The 19057-nt window shown below is 39.2% G+C and overlaps 1 protein-coding gene across 14 annotated transcripts in view; it reads left to right on the top strand.

Moving 5' to 3' along the window:
* The window catches only part of GRIP1 (glutamate receptor interacting protein 1), a 325558-nt gene that overhangs the window by 281511 nt on the left and 24990 nt on the right, over positions 1-19057 (top strand). For 11 of the 14 annotated variants that reach the window (XM_072146657.1, XM_072146648.1, XM_072146651.1 and 8 more), the window contains 7 exons: positions 1224-1371; positions 2227-2396; positions 5473-5631; positions 7949-8104; positions 14877-15063; positions 16355-16500; positions 17166-17246. In XM_072146657.1, the coding sequence (XP_072002758.1) occupies positions 1224-1371; positions 2227-2396; positions 5473-5631; positions 7949-8104; positions 14877-15063; positions 16355-16500; positions 17166-17246 (1047 nt within the window). The remainder of the gene's footprint in view (positions 1-1223; positions 1372-2226; positions 2397-5472; positions 5632-7948; positions 8105-14876; positions 15064-16354; positions 16501-17165; positions 17247-19057) is intronic. The other 3 variants (XM_072146645.1, XM_072146653.1, XM_072146652.1) reach the window with 3 other exon arrangements.

Here is a 19057-nt window from a genome sequence, read left to right as displayed (position 1 = left end):
TAGGAGTGTGGCTATAAAGTTAATGGTCTGTTGTAGTAAGAAATTAGAAGTGGGGGCACAGGGAGTTATAGTATATTGTAGCGAAGCACATAGGAATGGAGGTAAGCGTGGTAATACTCTTTAGGAGTGGGATGTCATTTATAGCATCACAATTGATAAATATCACTGTAGAATGAATTGTCGGGATTATGTGGCCGTTTAATGGGGGTGTGTCCAGATCCAGTGCCTAGGGCAGAATGACCGGTAATTGTTTTATGTTTGTGTTGTGTACTTTCCACAATCAAGCCTGTGATCTGGGGCCCTTATAGACACCTTGATGATCTTTGAGAACTACTTTTAGGGCATGATTTGGCTGCACTCCAGCACAATAGTCATTTTCTTCTAATTTGTCCTGATTTGTAACTGCAGCATTTCTAATAAAACACGTCATGCTTTAACACAATTATACATTTTATGCAAACTATGGCTGCACATAAACTTTCACTTTTGTTGTTCCTCTATTTACTACCTTTTATTTCCCCCTGCCTGCAATCTGTTGCCTGCAAACTAATATTTTTATGTTTTGATGCGTGTGTGTGCCCATAGAAATTAAGCAAATTGTTCATCTGTCATAACAATTCAGTCTAATCTCATTCTAAAGGCAACATGTGTTGTACCATATTTATTATGGCACGACAAATTGTACATTTTTTTTCTCATAACATTTTCAGTATGTACTCAACTCTACTTTCCCTAGTGAACCATGGGAAAACACTTTTTAGTTCCTATATTTCAATAAAAAAAATTCAAAGCATCTGTGTATGTGTTTTGCTGGTTAATGACTGAATATTTAAGTAAGATGTTATAGCTTTATACATGAATTAGTTGTAATGATCTACATAGACCATAATCACACTGTTTTTTCTCCAGTGCATTCCACAAAGAATCAGTTGCCTTCTATTTTTTCTCCTTGTATTAAGGCACTGGCTAAAAAAAAAATGTGAAACTACATCAACTGAACCTGGGCTTACTCCTGCCATTTGGGGAGATTGCAGAAACATTTTAAAAGGATACAAAATTTCTTAACATGAATGCAAATGGAATAAAAAGCTCTGGTGAAATAAAACAGTGATATTGACAGTGCAAAAGTCTTTAGAATGTAATGGAGGCATTTTTGAACTATTACATTGTATAAGAGTATGCGTTGTTCATAAATGTTTTTCATTGTTTCCTCTCCTATACAGATTCGGTGTCTACGGCATCTGGTCCACTTTTAGTTGAAGTTGCCAAAACTCCAGGTTCCAACCTAGGCGTAGCACTAACTACCTCGATGTACTGCAACAAACAGGTCATTGTTATTGACAAAATCAAATCTGCAAGTATAGCTGACAGGTAAGAGCTCATAAAAAGATTTTAAATAACATATGAATATATAGTGTCCCCCACCTTCTGCACAATATCTCTACAGCAGGGAAACTGTTAACCCTTTGTGCTCACACAGCACAGACTATACTTTAGGCAACTGTTTCACTGCTGGTTTATACTTCTTATTCCTTTCTCCTTCGTGTGATGGAAGCTGGATTCTTAGTTGATGTGCTGCTTACTTCATGATAAAACTCGAGACATCATAGGAACTATGGAGATCTTGTAATTGACCCAACTTTAGGGCAAAGACTGGAAGAGTTTAGTCTCTGCCCACTTCACTTCTCCTGAGGAAGATTATTCAGAAGATTCAGAACAGAAAAATGCCATAACTCTGGATAAAAAAAGTGACTCACACAATGTGAGCATTGTTCTGTTTTTGCAACGGGATTCACGTTTGACAATTTGTTAAAAAATGTTATGAAATCTAAGTTACACTTTAAAGAAAAATTTTGAGGAATGCTATAACATTGTAATCTGCTGGGATCATGAGCTAAACACATCTGTGCTCTTTCCATGGTTTGAAAATAGCATTCTAGTCTTGGGGGTGGCCCAATCTGACGGTGCTCTATTATTAAAGGAAATCTATCATAAAAATCAAACATTGTAAAACAGGAGCACTAATTCATAGATCCAGGCACTGTGACTCTGGTAATCTTATATTTGTTATCCATGGTTTTCTTTCTTCTAAAGTCAATGTTTAAAATTACGCTAAAAAATGTACCATACTTATAGAATAAATGAATTACTAACGGAACATTACTTAGGAACAGCAAGTTGTTGTTAAGTTATGAAGCAGCACATTTCTTTGTATTCTTTATTCAGGTGTGGCGCATTGCATATTGGGGACCACATATTGTCTGTTGATGGAACAAGCATGGAGTATTGCACATTAGCAGAAGCCACACAGCTCTTAGCAAGCACCTCCGAAAATGTGAAACTGGAGATTCTTCCATTCCATCAGACCCGGTTGGCACTTAAAGGGTCGGATCACGGTAAGATGATCAAAAATATTGTCACCTTTATCATGACTCCATTAGATATGTTAGGTACGTTTTATTATCTTTTGGCTGATGCCTTAGACGTGAGAACAAATATGGAAAGCTACCCTGTCATCGTTATCACTTTATAACTTAGTGACAATAATGAAAGGGGTTTTATCATATGCATAAGTTATCAATATCCAAAAACTGGAAAAGACATGTGGGGCATACTGTATTTTTACATGGAAAAATGACCTGCCATTGTAAAAAAGAAGAATTTGCTAACTTTAATATTAACTTTAATATATTTAGTATATGCCTTGGAACCTATTACACTATATACTCGAGTATAAGCCGACCCACGTATAAGCCGAGGCCCCTAATTTTACCACCACAAACTGGGAAAACCTATTGACCCGAGTATAAGCCGAGGGTGGGAAATGCATTGGTCATAGCCCCCCCCCAGTATATAGCCAGCAAGCCCCCAGTAGTATATAGCCAGCCAGCTCCGAGTAGTATATAGCCAGCCTGCCCCCATGTAGTATACAGCCAGCCTGCCCTATGTAGTATTTAGCCAGCCTGACCTATGTAGTATACAGCCAGCCAGCCCCATGTAGTATACAGCAAGCCAGCCCCATGTAGTATACATCCAGCCAGCACCATGTAGTAAACAGCCAGCCAGCCCCCTATAGTATGCAGCCAGCCTGCCCCTATGTAGTATACAGCCAGCCTGCCCCCTGTAGTATACAACCAGCTTGCCCCCTGTAGTATACAGCCAGCCCACACAGCACTTAAAAAAAATAAACTTATATACTCACCCTCCGGCGGCCCTGATGCTCAGCGCGGCTCCTCGTCTGCCTTCCCCGCGGCTCCTCTTCTTTCTTCGTTCTTCTGTAACAGCCGGCATGGACGTGGCCATGTTATCTCCCAGCCGGCGCATACGTCACCAGTGGCGGCATCATAGTATGCGCCGCCCGGGAGATAACATGGCTGCGTCCATGCTGGCTGTTACAGAAGACCGAAGAAAGAAGAGGAGCCGCAGGGAAGACAGAAGAGGAGCTGCGCCAACATCGGGGAGCCGCGCTGAGCATCGGGGGGTGAGTATATACGTTTATTTTTTTTATTGACTCGTGAATAAGCCGAGGTAAGGTTTTTCAGCACATTTTTTGTGCTGAAAAACTGGGCTTGTACACAAGTATGTACGGTATATGCTACCACTTCCAGCTATTGCCATCACTGGAGTGTTTCCATTGAGGTAATTGATAGGGCATAGTACAAAACACGATCCCTGACATTTTGTGAATCATTTACATCTGATTTACTGTAAGGTGTCTATATACTATTGATTTTTTATGGTCATCTGGAGGTGATACAACATGTTCAATTATTTCATTGGCAGTTATTGGCATCATTGGAAAATGTTCAGAGATCTATTGTTTACTTCATCTGTGTGGCCTCATCTAGAGTCTCTGCTTTCAATTAAATGTATTGGGGTGTTGTTCAGAGTGGAAACTATCCAGAATATCTGTAACTTAAATGAAATCTACCATAAAATTCAAGAATCATAAATCATAGACTCTTACTCATAGATCCAGGTACTGTGACTGTGGTAATCTTCTTATATATGTTATCTGTAGCCTCCTTTCTTCTAAAATCAACTTTAAAAATCATGCAAATAAGCCAGAATGGCTCTGTGGGTTTTGCCAGAGCCCCTAAGTCCTGTAGTTTTACAGACTGTTAAACTGTGCAGGAGCACTTCCCCCTTTCCACTTTGTGAGATTACAGCAGGCAGAGGGAGACAGTATTACAGTTTGTGAAGCTACAACACAGAACGGTTGTATTAATGTCTCCCTCCTATAGCCTTTGTGGCTCACAAGCATCACAGAGCACCACAGAGGGGCTTTGATACACCCCCGAGAACCCTTTAGACTTATTAGCATCATTTTAAAAGTTGATTTTAGAAAAAAAGGAGGCCATGGATAACAAATATAAGAAGATTACCACAGTCGTAGTGCCTGGATCTATGAAAAAGTGATCATGGTTGATAATGCTTGATTTTGATGGTACTTCACTTTTTGGCAATGTATGGCTAGCTTTACATTTTCCATGTCACAAGTGATGTCACTAGTGACAGATTAAAAAGCGCATCTAAAAGGAACTCACTTTGTGGGTCTCACTATGGGGGGCATAAATTTAAGATGAAAACTGTGGTTGTTTACAAGGCTGCCCTTCTGTTACCATTCACCTGTAAATTATATTTTTTTTATTGGGTACTTATTAGTAGAAGACACAAGATTTGTAGGCTTTGTAAGAATTATTCATTTATTTATCTATTTATTCACCACTTTCCCTGAAAGCCATTTTCTTCTTTTGACCTGCTGGGTTTCATAGCCTTCAAGCTGAGCAGCAAAATGTTTCTGTGAGATATATGGACGGTGCATATGAAATTAAATTATTTTACCATCCCAGACACATTCTATTGTAGCTTAGCATTAGTTTTCAATTTTCTCTCTGAAAAGATCAGATTAATAAATCCATTTATCTGCTCTTTACATAGGAGTTATAAAATAGTAAATACCTGCTAAATATTTTAGAACTATCACCATGCACAGACTGCAGATGTATGCGTGGTGTACCCCTTTAGTATATTTTACCAGAGGCAGAATGTGAAATAACACAGTGTTCTGAAGCGGTCATAAAGGTGATAACATCATGTTGCATTTGTGAATCTAAATTGTGGAGAATGAGTCTAATAATAATGTCCTGATGGCCTGATCATGGCCTAGTTACCAGAAATGTGCACAGAGTGAAATGGCAATTGAATTGTTGCTTAGTGTGTAGGTGTTTTATGATATAAGTAAATGGGTGTAAAATTGTAACTTTTTCTATGAGGACATATTATTAATGTATCTTTAATTGTCCTTGTTAAAGCTATTTGATGCATCACTGTCGGCATCTAGGTCATGTTGCTATCAATTTCCTTGCTAACTTCTCACACTTCCACTTTTATTCATTAAAACTCAGTTACCTTTCCTTCTTTTCTGGTTCTCTTTCTTTATGATTTCCTGTCATCCCTTCATGCGGGCAGTAAAGGTTCAAAGAAGCAGCGAAAAGCAACTTCCATGGGACAGCTCTACCAACAACCACCGCCGCCTCCTCACCAACCAACATTATAACACCTACCACCCTGACCATTGCAGGACGCCAGCCATGAAATGCCAGAAACAACCACCTCAAAAACTCCTTCGTATGAGCCACCTTTACTTTTTCCTCTTCTTTTCTCCTTTTTTCTTTGTCATGCTTTCTCATTTCAGGCATTACAGCATTGCCTTTATTCCTCTCTTCTCCATTCTAACAAACATGACATTGGTATGCTGATTTTGGTAAAAAGCAATGACAGATCCATTGTCTGTACATTTATTGGATAACATATTTCCCAGAGAAACATTCTAAAGAAATTTCATATTAGCAGAACACACTGCTTGTAGCCTGAAGGGGAATCATCAATATATGCAGCTTTTATGAAGGGGAACCTGTCATAAGGATCACTTAATTCAACCTAATGATATATTCCCATAGCCTTTTTATACTACTTCCCTATGATTCTTTACGGTGCCCAAGTCCATGTGTCATCACCATCATTATTTCCTCTCTGCTCTGATAATTCTTCCATCCTCCTACCACCCTCCTGCAGACGTGAGCTAGCAGAGATTTGCTTTGCGGTCAGGGTCAGCTTTTGGAGGGGGATTAAGGTCTAGCAGAGCAGATAGATGATAATGATGACACAAGGCCCTGCACTTGATGCAGTTTGGTGGCAGAAACTTTCATATATTTTCAAAAGTGAGTTGAAGCATCTTTTATTAAAGGGAACTTGTCACCAGTATCACACAATTTCACCTAATGACAAGTTTATATAGCCTATTTAATACTAATTCCCAATCGTCCTTTATAATAATCATTTCTGGTTTCACTCACTTTTAAAAGTTGATAAAAATATACCTGGCTCCCTACCAGCAAACTGAATCAAGTCACGCGGTTGGTGGAGTCCCTGTGTTGTCACCATCATTATCTCCTCTCTGTTCTGCAAACTCTTCCAAATCTCTGAATTAACAGATAATTGCTTGGGGGACGGGTTCAGCTTTGGGCTAGGTCTAGCAGAGCAGACAGGATATAATGATGATGACGACACAAGGACTCGGACACCCTCATAACTTGCCAGAAAATATATTTCAAACCCAACCGTGGAGGCTGATAATTTTGATAAAACTGTTAAAAATGTAGCCTAAATCATTAGTTTATTTTTTTGTACTTTTCTTTTTTTCGATTTTGCCTCTGCCTGACTATCACTGTTGGGAATTAGTTGTGTTTCCATAAATACTCTAGTAGGGGAGGTTTTATGTGTTGCCATAGTTCAGGGCACATTTATTACAGTTTTGTTATTTGCGGATGTTTTATACTTATACATTAGATAAATTACTTTGCAGATATGAAGTGTAAAATGGTTGCAAACATCATTTACCTATATGGAAGATCAATTATGAATGTAAAAGCATGTCAAATGAAAAGTGCTTGGTAAATTGCTGTAGCCATTACATTAGGAAGACTCCAAAGGATTTGTGATTGAGCACATCTCTTTAAATTAATCATTATATATCTAAAGTGGAAACATCTGGTTTCCAGATAAATTCAAATAAAACAAATTGAAAACATATAAAATGACTAAATAATGGAGTGAAATGACTGAATACTTTGTAAATGTAAATGCAACAGTCCAGTTAGAATTATGGTACCTACATTTTCATTTATAACTCAAGCCCTGTAATGGTCTTTCAACACAATGAGGATATAAGACATAACAATTTAATATGCCATACATTTTAGGCCCACTGATCCCTTAATTGTAATGTCTCAACACCTATTCCTGGCATACAATGTATTTGCCCTGTGTGACCAATGTACATGGAAGATGTACTATGGAAGATACAAAAGCAACTTGTTAAAAATTTGAATGGTTTCTGGGTAGTGGGGAGGACTGATTTATCAAGTACTTTTATTATATAGATTGTTCATTAGTAAGTCTGATGTTCTCCTTTTTAGATCTCATGCACACATCCATGTTCTTTACCCCGGCTGGAACCTAATCAAAATGCTCAGCCAGTTAAAAACTAGTGGGTGAGCGCTTCCCCCCACTCCTTCGGAAGCAAAGCGGATGAGCCGCAAATCTAGGGAGAGGACTGGGACCTGCCCTTTCTTTTGCAGCACAGCCACCTAGCCCAGTCGTGGTGCGGAGAGACACGATGTGCTCAGCACATAGGGACCGCGTGTAAGAGACTTGTATGAAGGCCATAATCTGGCTGTAATTTGTGCGCCATATGACGCCCCCCAATGCGGTTGTGCGCATGAGGCCTTACTTTAGCAAGCAAAATGGGGGTTCTACCATATTTGTTCAATAATAGATGTAATAGTAGATAAAGGGTTAGATATAATGCTAGTTTATTGAAGCCATGCTACCTGTAAATTAAGTGCTCTGAGTGTTGTGTACTATATGTACTCTTTTTTTACAGCAGCATTGGTATCATCATCCTTCTCTCCTACTTCCATGAGTGCATACAGCCTGAGCTCACTCAACATGGGGTCTCTACCTCGCAGTCTTTATCCTACTAGTCCACGAGGAACGCTAATGAGAAGGAGAATGAAAAAGAAGGACTTCAAGAGTTCATGTAAGTTGGTTATCATAAGCTTATCTCCAGGGTAATCACTATTGTCTTGCAATAAAAGTACCAGTAGGTACCAGAATAAATCTTTGCACCAAGTTCTAGGTAGGTGGGACTGTTCTCGCATCTCCTTTTGATGGTGGACTATTGAAAAATGTTATTGTATTGTCATTTATTACTGCTTGTGTTTGTGAATTACATTGAATTAAATTGTATTTTTCAGTAATGTTTGGTTGTAGATAAAGACTCCTCTGGACAACTAAGCAGTATAAAATACAGTACATGTTTCACAAGGCTTATCTGCGTATAACAATACACTGACATTCTGAATTCTGTTTAGGGTTACCTTTTGGCATATTGCTTGCACATTAGAATCCATCCAAAAGACTCTCTGTAAAGCATATTCCTTCCCATACCAATTGCATATTGGTTACCCTCTATGAATAGATCATTCCTTCACAGTTGGTTGGTGATCTCAAAGAGATTTTACTTTATATAAGTCTATTCTTACCATGAGACCACCGCCATAAATCACTAAACATAGGTATTTTCCAAACTTGATACTATTGGTATGACAATGGTTAACATGAAAGGAATCGGTGATGGCTACTTATGTTTTATCATGCCTTAAATCAACAGCATGTGGTGAGTCCCGAGGGAGGGGCAGCTGCAGCCTGTGTGTGCCCGTTTCTCCTCATGCATTCTCCATCTACTCTAAACCTTCCCCCTCCCCTGCCTGCTCATTGCCCATGACAGGAAGTGGGAAGGGACATATACAAAAAGTGGAGTCCTGCACCACAAGTGATGTTGTATTTAGGCCATAGATACTATAATAATACATATAGCGACAAAGAAAGAGAGTGTCATACCAGCCCAGCAATTGCCAATAATAATAGCAATCTTTATTAGAACAAATATAACGACACGAGAACTCAAAAACATGACTGTCAACAAGTCAACATGCAATACAAGAGTATAATAAACAAGTGAAGCAACCCTCACTATATAACCTGTTAGAAGCCTATGTCACAAGGTAATTAGGTTCAAGCACAGGCAGGGTGTAACAGGAGGGTAAGATACACCAAGCACAGCCAGGGGGCCTAGGTAATCACCCCACGCGTTATGTCACTAAATGTGACTTAATCAGGGGAAGAAGTGGGAAGGGGTGAGGGAGCTGCATGAGTGTGGAGGCGAGGAGACACATAAAGGCTGCAGCTGCCTCCATGGGGACTAACCACACTCTGCTGACAGGGAGGCAGGTCATGTGAATGAAACTTATATAAACTACTGAAATGATTCAGAATGTTGACAAAGGCATTTTTAAATCACCATAGTGTAGGCTATTGGCAGGGGTGTAACTACAGAGGAAGCAGCCATTGCGGCTGCCACAGAGCCTGCAGTATCTGGGATCCCAAAAACCGACTTGACACTAAAGAATGGAGGATGTGCACATTATATATATATATACATTATATTTTGCTGCACAATGTACAGCATTATATGTACATAACAGTGCACATCTTCCACAGTACTCAGATAAGAAATGTTGGGGAGGGGACAGCATAATGACATGACTAGGGATTTCTAATTGTAGCCTTGTACTTCCTCCATGTGGTCAGCAGTTACTGCGACAGATCTGTGTAAGTGTATATAGGGGGCCCAATTCGGAAGTCTGCTATGGGACCCAGCCTCTCTTAGTTAGGCCCCTGGCTATTGGAACCTGTCACCATTCCCAAAGAGGAGAAAAATAATCTTGTGGAATAAAAGACATGCTGGTAACTGTGCTGAAATTTATGTAAGCAGAACTCATTTACCTTTTAAATCACTACAAGTTATGACACTTCTAAGATGATGCTTTATCTTGTTGATTAGTTATTCTTCCTCCCCAAAATATTGAAAAGTCATATTTTTTTAAGGTGGAAGTACTCTATATTCTTTCTAAATTACACTCGGATTTAACCTTCATAAACAAAGTGATTGGAGCACCTCCAACCCACAACCTTCCTTAGTGCAGCTGCTTTTCTGCATGGGGTATCATATTCATCACAGTTCTTTCAGACTGCTGTAACACTTAACACAATTCACAATGTGCATTATGCCACTATAAGCAGTGGTACATCTTCTGACTGCTAAAGTTTGAAGCTAAATTAAAATCAGTAAACATATCATGTACCATGTTGAGCTTAAAGGAAACCTGTCAGCAGAAATTGACCTAAAACCACTACCAGTATATCATCAAGCAGATGGACACCTTCTAGATCATGTCTATTTTATGGCCCAGAGTGGTGACATCATCTAGAAAATCAACTTTGAAGTGACATGTAATTTGCATAAAGTCAAGGAGGCAGAGAGTTAAACACTGAAGTCAAGCTTTCCTCACTTCAGAATGCAGAATGCCCTTTTCACTGTAATTGGTGGCCTTACATCCAGACACATCACCAACCAGATCTTCATTCTTAAATGAGGAGAGCTTGACTTCAACACTGAGCTCTCCGCCTCCCTGACTTCATGCAACCAATTTACAGCTCACTTTAAATTTGATTTTCTAAATTTATTACACTGAGCCATGAGAGAAACATGGTCTGGAAGGTGTTAAGTAATAATGAAGAAAATTCATAGTCTTTGATTAAATAAAACATAAAAAATTGTAGACATTAGCATTTGTGCAAATGGTAACAAAGTGAGTCTAAACAATAGTATACTACATTACCAGTACAATAAGGGTACAGCAGTAGGAGTTAAATCCGTCACTATTGGTGCAGACATTTTGGCCCCAAGAATGCTGGCCAGTTGAGCTTCTTGCCTCAGAGAGCACCACATACAGCATAGTGGGAGCATCAGGGTGCAGTCAGCTGCTACAAAGAAGGACCTGACACTCAAAAACATTGTTTCCTCACACTGGAGGTCAACATGGGTGGGAAAAACTGCATGCACTTACTACAAAAAATCTAGTATATATCTCCTGGATGGGGCACCTTTCCAAAGCTCGCCTCAGGCAGCACAGAATTTAGGTTCACCTAGTGAGCTTCTCTCTGCCTTTCTAGTGAAGTACAGATTCTCATAGTAAAAAACAAGATGTCATCCCCCAGTGGGTAATATCTTTCAGTAATACCCATCACCAATACAACAGGTATGGAAGCTTACCTGATTGCAGTGTGCTAGAGGTACAGCACATTTGGCAACTTAAATAGTAGAAAAGATCATTCAGCAGCTGAAAATAGTTTCCTGAGTGTGAAACAGTAAATTAGTACAATCTCTAACAAGATTAGGAGGAAAGAACTTGGGGACTGCCTGTATTAAAAAAGTTTTTTTTTATATTCACTTAAGCTACTGCTTTATGCAAAGGTTACTGAAATGTTAGCGACCATTTAAGACCCTGTTGCACCTGGTATATTATATCATGCTGTTCTATTCTATCTATGAAGATGCAAAATATGGGGGGCGTTAAAAGGGGTAACGATGATGGATCTATGAATACGAAAGACGGTGACGCCGGAGTCTTTCTCAATTACAGACCTCGCTGTAATTATTATTAATGACTAATCAGTTGAGAAAAGATCCCTTTTAAACAAACTGAACGAGTTCTTTTTTCACCATAAAGCAATGTTCTCAATTAGTTTCTATTACCTGGTTAATTGACTTTTCATCCTGAATATTTTATTGTAAACTGTATGTGCCAGTCTGCACAGTACCTTTCCTTTGTTTGGAAATGTTTCTCGATAAATATGAAATTATATGCTTGTTAATAATGACATGTTTGTTAAATAATCAGTAATCTGATGTAGCCACAGCACATACTCCCATTAGATAGGTAGCCCCAGCACATACTCCCAGTAGATAGGTAGCCACAGCCAGGGCCGGTTCTAGACAAAGTGTGGCCCTGGGCAAAACTAAAAGTGGGGCCCCAAAATAAAACTATTTTATGACCAGTCACAGTAAGTAAGAGGCTACATGTATGGTAAAACAACTGTAATATGAAACAGGTGGGCAGCACCGTGGCTCAGTGGTTAGCACTACAGCCTTGCACCACTGGTCAACATCTGCATAAAGTTTATATGTTCTCTCTGTATTTGCGTGGGTTTCCTCCGGGTCCTCCGGTTTCCTCCCACATTCCAAAAAATGACTGGTAGATTGAATAGATTGTGAGCCCCATTGGGGACAGGGACTGATCTGGCAAGCTCTGCTGCATAATCTGTGTGCGCTATATAAAGAATTATTCATTATAATTATTGAAGATAAATATGAAAGATGATAGAGAATTCTAGATGCAGAATATAAAGTAGATGATATATACAGTAGATAAATATGAGAGATAAATAGAAGAGAAATAGAAGATTGATTAATAAATAGATAAAGAAAAAGCGAGATATATAAATGGTCAGATTATATGAGATAATCGAATGTTCATCGTATCAGTCAATTTTCTAAAAAAAAAAAAACTCACGAAATAAAAGGCAATAAGAGATCAAGTGAGTTCTTAGATAGTTCTGCATAGAGAAGGGTTAAAAACATGAACATTAGTTGATTTTATTCCTTATCAGAATGTAGTAACATATAAAGGGAATATTTCCATTATCTGTGAGGTGCAGCAGCTCCTGTGTGCAGCAAATTCTCCCTGTAGCCTGATGGCTAAGAATCTGGAGGGGGGGGGGGGTACACTACAGGGGGCTGTATCTCTGGCTTTGTGAAACATAGAACCTCACTTATTTTTTCCCATGAAAGAAGAGAGTCTCCTCTTTTTTATGAATCTAAATTTGTGCTTCTTAGCATCAGGAAAATGGAGATATTAACTGTTAAACTGCCATCGGGAGTGATATTTTTATATATAAAAATGGCACCTGATATTCTCACTTTAAACCTGAATATCTCTGGATCCAGGGCACATAGAAACAATTCAAGATTCATTTGAAAGAAGAGATTCTCCAGGGGGCCCTGGGCAATTGCCCACTTTGCCTACCCATAGTGCCGGCCCTGGCCACAGCACATACTCGCAGTAGATAGGTAGCCACAGCACATATTTACAGTTGATAGGCAGCCACAGCACATGCCCCCAAGTAGATAGGTAGTCACAGCAAAACAAAAAAAGAGTATTCACTTACCAGCGCTACCTACAGCCAGCTCCTCATTGCTCCCACACTTTTCTCTTTGACCCAGACAATGGCAGCGATGGCACCTGGGACGTAGGCAGTGGTAACATCGCTGCCTGTGTCCAGTGATCAGTCTAAGAGACACACAGCAGCCATCACTATTTATTAAAGATTTGTCTGAGAGCCAGATGCAGCCAACAAAAGAGCCACATCTGGCTCCCAAGCCATAGGTTCCCTACCCCTGATCTATTGATTTATTTCTCCACCAGCAGATGTTCTATTATTAAAGGGGGATATATTTACACACCCCATGTAATAGTCTTTATCACAAACTTTTAGCAAATCCAGAGCACTGAAGTAAGACTTTATTGCAGTGTATATTTTCTTAAAGAGGTCGTCTAAAGTTTTGAAGATTTCCCCTTTCCACAGGATAGGGGAATACTAGCTGGTCGATGGAGGTCTGAAGGATGGGCACCCACCAATCACACTCAATCAAACCTTTCCCAATAGTTGAAGGATCAGCAGGTTGGGTATTCTCTTGCCTCTCCATCCACTGCACAGAGCTAAACTGTCTCAGGCACTCTTACAATAGAACTGAGCGGTAGGGTACAACCTCGCCCTTCTGCTCCACCCAATAGAGAGAATGGGATCCCCATTCTTCATATCGAGGGGCCCCGTGCTTGTGACCAGGGTGGTCCCAGCAGTCACAACCGGAAAAATCAGCTACTTATACCCTATCCTGTGGATTGGGGAGACCATCTAGACTTGTGACAACCCCTTTAAAGTATTGAGAGTGAATCCTTAATATAAGTCAGCCTAAATGTTTTTGTTAACAATAACAAAAACTTTACCAGTACTATGAATATATTTTATTTTAACCTTTGTGTCAGGTTATGCTTTTCATTTCAATGTTGAGACTCGTGGTCTGATGTGTGAGTGTTTACATCTCATCAAATACACTAAGGTGACTAGGGACCATGACTTCTATATGACTGGTGGGAATGGTGAGAACTTAAAGGGGTTGTCCACTTTCAGCAAATAATTTATATTGTTTGTGTAAGGAAAAGTTATACAATTTTCCAATATACTTTCGGTATCAGTTTAGATCTCTGCTTGCTTTGCTTCTATAGAAAGCTTCTAAGTTGACTTCCAGTGGATATAATCTGTCCATGTTGTGTGATGGACATGCAAGTGTACAGACCGTTATTATCACACAACTCCTTTCACTCTCGGTGATAATAAAGGCTCATTCACCTGTATGTCCATCACTTTACCATGGAAAGATTCTATCCACTGGAAGTAAATAGAGAAGCTTTCTATAGCAGGACTGCATGCAGAGATCTAGAAAACCACAAGGAATTAATACAGAAAGTACAGTATATTGAAAAATTATATAACATTTCATAACTCAAATAATATCAATTATTTACTGGAAGTGGCCAACACTCTTAACAGGAGACAGCAGAAATAGAGAAAAATAGTTACAAGTTCCCATATGTAGTAAGGACTTATTTAAAAGTGCAGATCTCGAGAGTGGAATGCTGTGCAGACTATGAATTATTATTTAATTGTATTGTGTTTCTTGTGATACTTGATCTTGTATATGGCTGTGCTCATTTTATCTTTTTTTTCTTTTTTACATTAATACATTTTAAGGTATGCTCAGGCTTTTATTATGCTTGTCATTTCAGTGTCCTTGGCATCTAGCACAGTTGGCTTGGCTGGACAGGTCGTGCACACAGAAAGTACAGAAGTGGTGCTGACTGCTGACCCCATAGTAGGATTTGGAATACAACTTCAGGGCAGCGTGTTTGCCACAGAGACCTTGTCTTCTCCGCCATTAATTTCATACATTGATGTTGACAGTCCGGCTGAAAGGTGAGAGAACAAGTGTGTATGTGGCCAGTCTGGTTTATTTTATAGCACTTTTGATTTCATGTGAATAGCATGAGAGCCAAAAGATAAACAAAATAAGCTTGGTGCTACAATCATTGCTCCAACTTTTAGTCATGATGAAATAGGTAGAATATCAGTTTATGCTGTGTTGTAATGCAGGGTGTACTGCATATACTCCTCCTTCTGTTACCAGATTGTGAGAACCTGAGATGCCAATATATATTGGGAGGAATTTATCATGGGCTCTACAGAACTTTTTTTTGTGGGACGTGGGCCAGGTATTAGCCGACCCTTTGTAAAATTTTCCTGGTTGGACAATCCACTTAGAATATGGGGTCATTGAGAGTTAGCATGGGGAGTGATAACTCCCCCTGATTAAATTTTGGTGGACCCTTACGCAGAGGCTGCCATCTGCCATAGAAGGACATTTGTCATTGTACTCTGGGTGACAAATGTCCGACATAAAGTTTACAAAAAAAGTAGAATCTGCATTGGGCTCTGCTGCTTTAAAGCAAATGGAGCCTTACTCTTTACAGTGTAGGTGTATACACGAAGGACTATTAATATTCATGCTATGTGTGATGTTGCCCACAGTGTGATATTGCCATGTCTGAATGCTTTCATTGCAGACATTCAGGCTATTTTCCCACTCACTGGAGCCTTTGCTTTCCCCAAATGATTATGTGAATGGGTACAACGCAGCTTCCTTTCTCTCTTCCGTTTGAGAAAAATTCTTTCTTTTTTCGGACAGCAAATTTATCAAAGCTTTTTGTTTGCAATACTTTTCTTGGCTCCTAATAAATTATGCAGGATCATTCACTCCGCGAGCAGCACATAATGAAATTTCTGTCCAGACAATAAAATATCATGTTCTTGATCTGGTATGAGAAGATTAACACGTTCCAGAGGCTTTATCATGCCGGCTTCTCCATCGGGGGGCCGCAGGCTATATTAATTACAAAAGAGAACATGCGCTGAAAGGGGCTGCCACATTGAGGACTCTAATATTCTCTGCGCCATTGGGGAACTTTCATCAGTCAGCACTATGTGCTCTGATCACTTCGGAAGCTACTACTGAATTATTAATTACCTCTTTAGGACATTTTACAGGCACCTGAAATACACAGGTTCTTTTGCATAGCCAATTGCTGTTTTTCTTGTTGTTTCCAGGTGGAAAACAAACAGGTGTTCCCTGTATTTAGACATTTTACTGTGCAGTTCTCTGTTCATTTAGTTGCTTTAATTAATTATATTTAATTATTTTTTTTAACAGATGTGGCATTATACAAGTGGGGGACCGAGTGATGGCAATAAATGGGGTTCAGACAGAGGACAGCACCTTTGAGGAGGCCAATCAGCTGTTAAGAGATGCAACTATTGCTGGGAAGGTCACCCTGGAAATAGAATTTGATGTTGCAGGTTAGTTCAGAAACCAAACTTACCGTAGTTAGGAATGTGTTTAGTGAAAATGAATTGCAATTACAACTGTATAAGTGTTCAGGTCCAGATATGAAGCTGTGGATTTTATATGAAAAACTATGCATTGTGATTTGTATGTCACAGCTAATAAAGTCCAACGTACCATAATTTATATGTTCATTTATATGCTTATTTTACCATTAAAACACAGCTATTTTAGCCATTCATGGAGTTCTAAATGTCAGCATTACAACTGTTTTAGTGCTGAGGTCCAGATATTGTATTCTGCATTTTATATGACAACTGTGGTAGCAGACATGTTTTGTTCACACACAAATGTACACAGCTCTGCTACATCCGTTCACAACCACACACAGTTGTTACATTCATTCACAAACACAGCTTTGCTACATCCATTCACTCACACACAGTTCTGCTACATCCCTCCATTTGCTTACACACAGCTCTGCTACATCCATTCACAACCACACACAGTTGTTACATTCATTCACAAACATACATAGCTCTGCTACATCCATTCACTCACACACAGTTATGCTACATCCCTCCATTTGCTTACATACAGCTCTGCTACATCCATTCACCACCACAAGCAGCTCTGCTACATTCTTTCGCTATTATATGTTGCTGTTCTTCCTCTCTAGAGTCTGTGATACCCAGCAGTGGGACATTCCATGTTAAGCTACCAAAGAAACACAATGTGGAACTTGGCATCACCATTAGCTGTAAGTATGAGTATTGGCAATAGGTTTGCATTTTAAGCATTCTATCAAATGTCTATCTATGTCAGATCCTCGTGCAGATTATCAACCACATATAGCTATAAAATATAGCTGTGAGCATGTAGCCTCATTCAGAAATAAGAGTTACAAGCTATAAGGCTTATTTCAGCTTATTTTCAGATTCTATCTGCAATGCATCAGGATGCAAGATGTAGGCAATATGATCTTCAAAAATCTCTTCACATGTATATTATTCTATAATACTCTTTTTCTACTAGCTGCTTATCTACAAGACTTCTTCTCCACATCTCTGGGAGCACAGAATCTGCAACGTTGCTTTGGGGATCACTATTATTGTATCATACAAAGGATGTTCATTGCTATGTAATACCTGGTGGGAATGTTAATGCATTAATATAGATGTTTAACTATACAACACAGATGCTGATCTTTCCCTTGGGGGCTTATGATATGTTGCTGAGATTAGCTAGAAACAAATGTTATATGGGGAAGTAATGTCATTGATTTAAATGATGAAACTGCTGAATAAAAGACAATGGAAGGTATTTAAAAATGCATAGCTAAGAGCACGGCATGTGTATAATATGGGGCTAATGAATTATGGATAGACACGGGTCAGCTCCTAAAAAAGAAATAGGCTGGAGAGCTTTAAGTTAAGTTACCAGTGTCTCCTATTCACTTAACAGACGGGAGATAATGTCAAGTTCGGAGCTATCGGGTTATTTCCCAGTGGGTATTGCAGGAAGCTGGCAGGGGTAACAAGTCATTAAAGTCGCTGGGCCTAGACAGTGAGGGAATATGTAGCACGACAGCTTGTTGTTACAAATAGAGGTTGTCATTTTGATGAACAGATTTTTAATTTGGCGGACAAACGGAGATGTATTCAGTGTTATTAGAGGCTCGCATATGCTAACTGAGGCTCATATCACAACATTTTGCTTCTGTTTGTAGCTTAATTTCTGCATTAATGCTGTGTTTCTCAACATATAAATAAAAATGTGTTATGGCCGGAAGCCTAACATCATATTCGAGCAATATGTGTTTGCTGTATAGAGTTCTACAGAAGTGTCTCCACCATCCTAATAATATATAGGACCTTTTATTCATGTTATATTTAGTTCCAATATTACAATTAGTTTTTTTGTTAGTGTAAATGAAGCTAGTTAGAAAATCACCTTACAGAGTAAAAGTACTTATTCAACTATACATATGTTCAGCTATATCTTCCATCTTCCAAAGACGATTACCTGATAAATGGCATGAACTTGACTCCTTTCCTATAGAGAATGTACTCATTTATTTTATACAAGTTTACAACTTCAACAACTGCAGTTATTAAGGTGGCTGTTTCATGACCATGATGCCTGCAGGTTTACTACACAAGTCACAGGAAATCGAGAGTCATTTCTCATAGTAGGTAACTAGATTTTAGATTCTGATCTTTTTTTAATTCTATGAACAGTTAGACAGCAGGACAAATGAGTCCTGCAATGGGAAAACTGGAATAGCTGTCCGTTTTATGTTGTACCTGTAGGATGTATGAAATGTTGCTCAGCAGGACATCATAAGATACTAATTCATGCTACTCAACTCCTCTGCTCCCCCATGCTGTGTTGACAGTGATACATTCTTGCTCTCTTTTATTTCCTGTCTAATGGTTGGAAATGCACAGGAAATCCTTTCTCCGAGCCAATCACTGGCTGAGATGTATCTCCACTGCAGTCTTTGGCTGAGGAGGCATTTCTTGTATGCTGGGACTAGCCATTGTCAGCGCAAAATTGGTGGAGGTGATT

This window comes from Engystomops pustulosus, chromosome 4, assembly GCF_040894005.1.
Source record: "Engystomops pustulosus chromosome 4, aEngPut4.maternal, whole genome shotgun sequence".
NCBI lineage: Eukaryota > Metazoa > Chordata > Amphibia > Anura > Leptodactylidae > Engystomops > Engystomops pustulosus.
The sequence above is the reverse complement of the archived record's forward strand: the minus strand, read 5'-3'. Positions and strand labels throughout refer to the sequence as shown.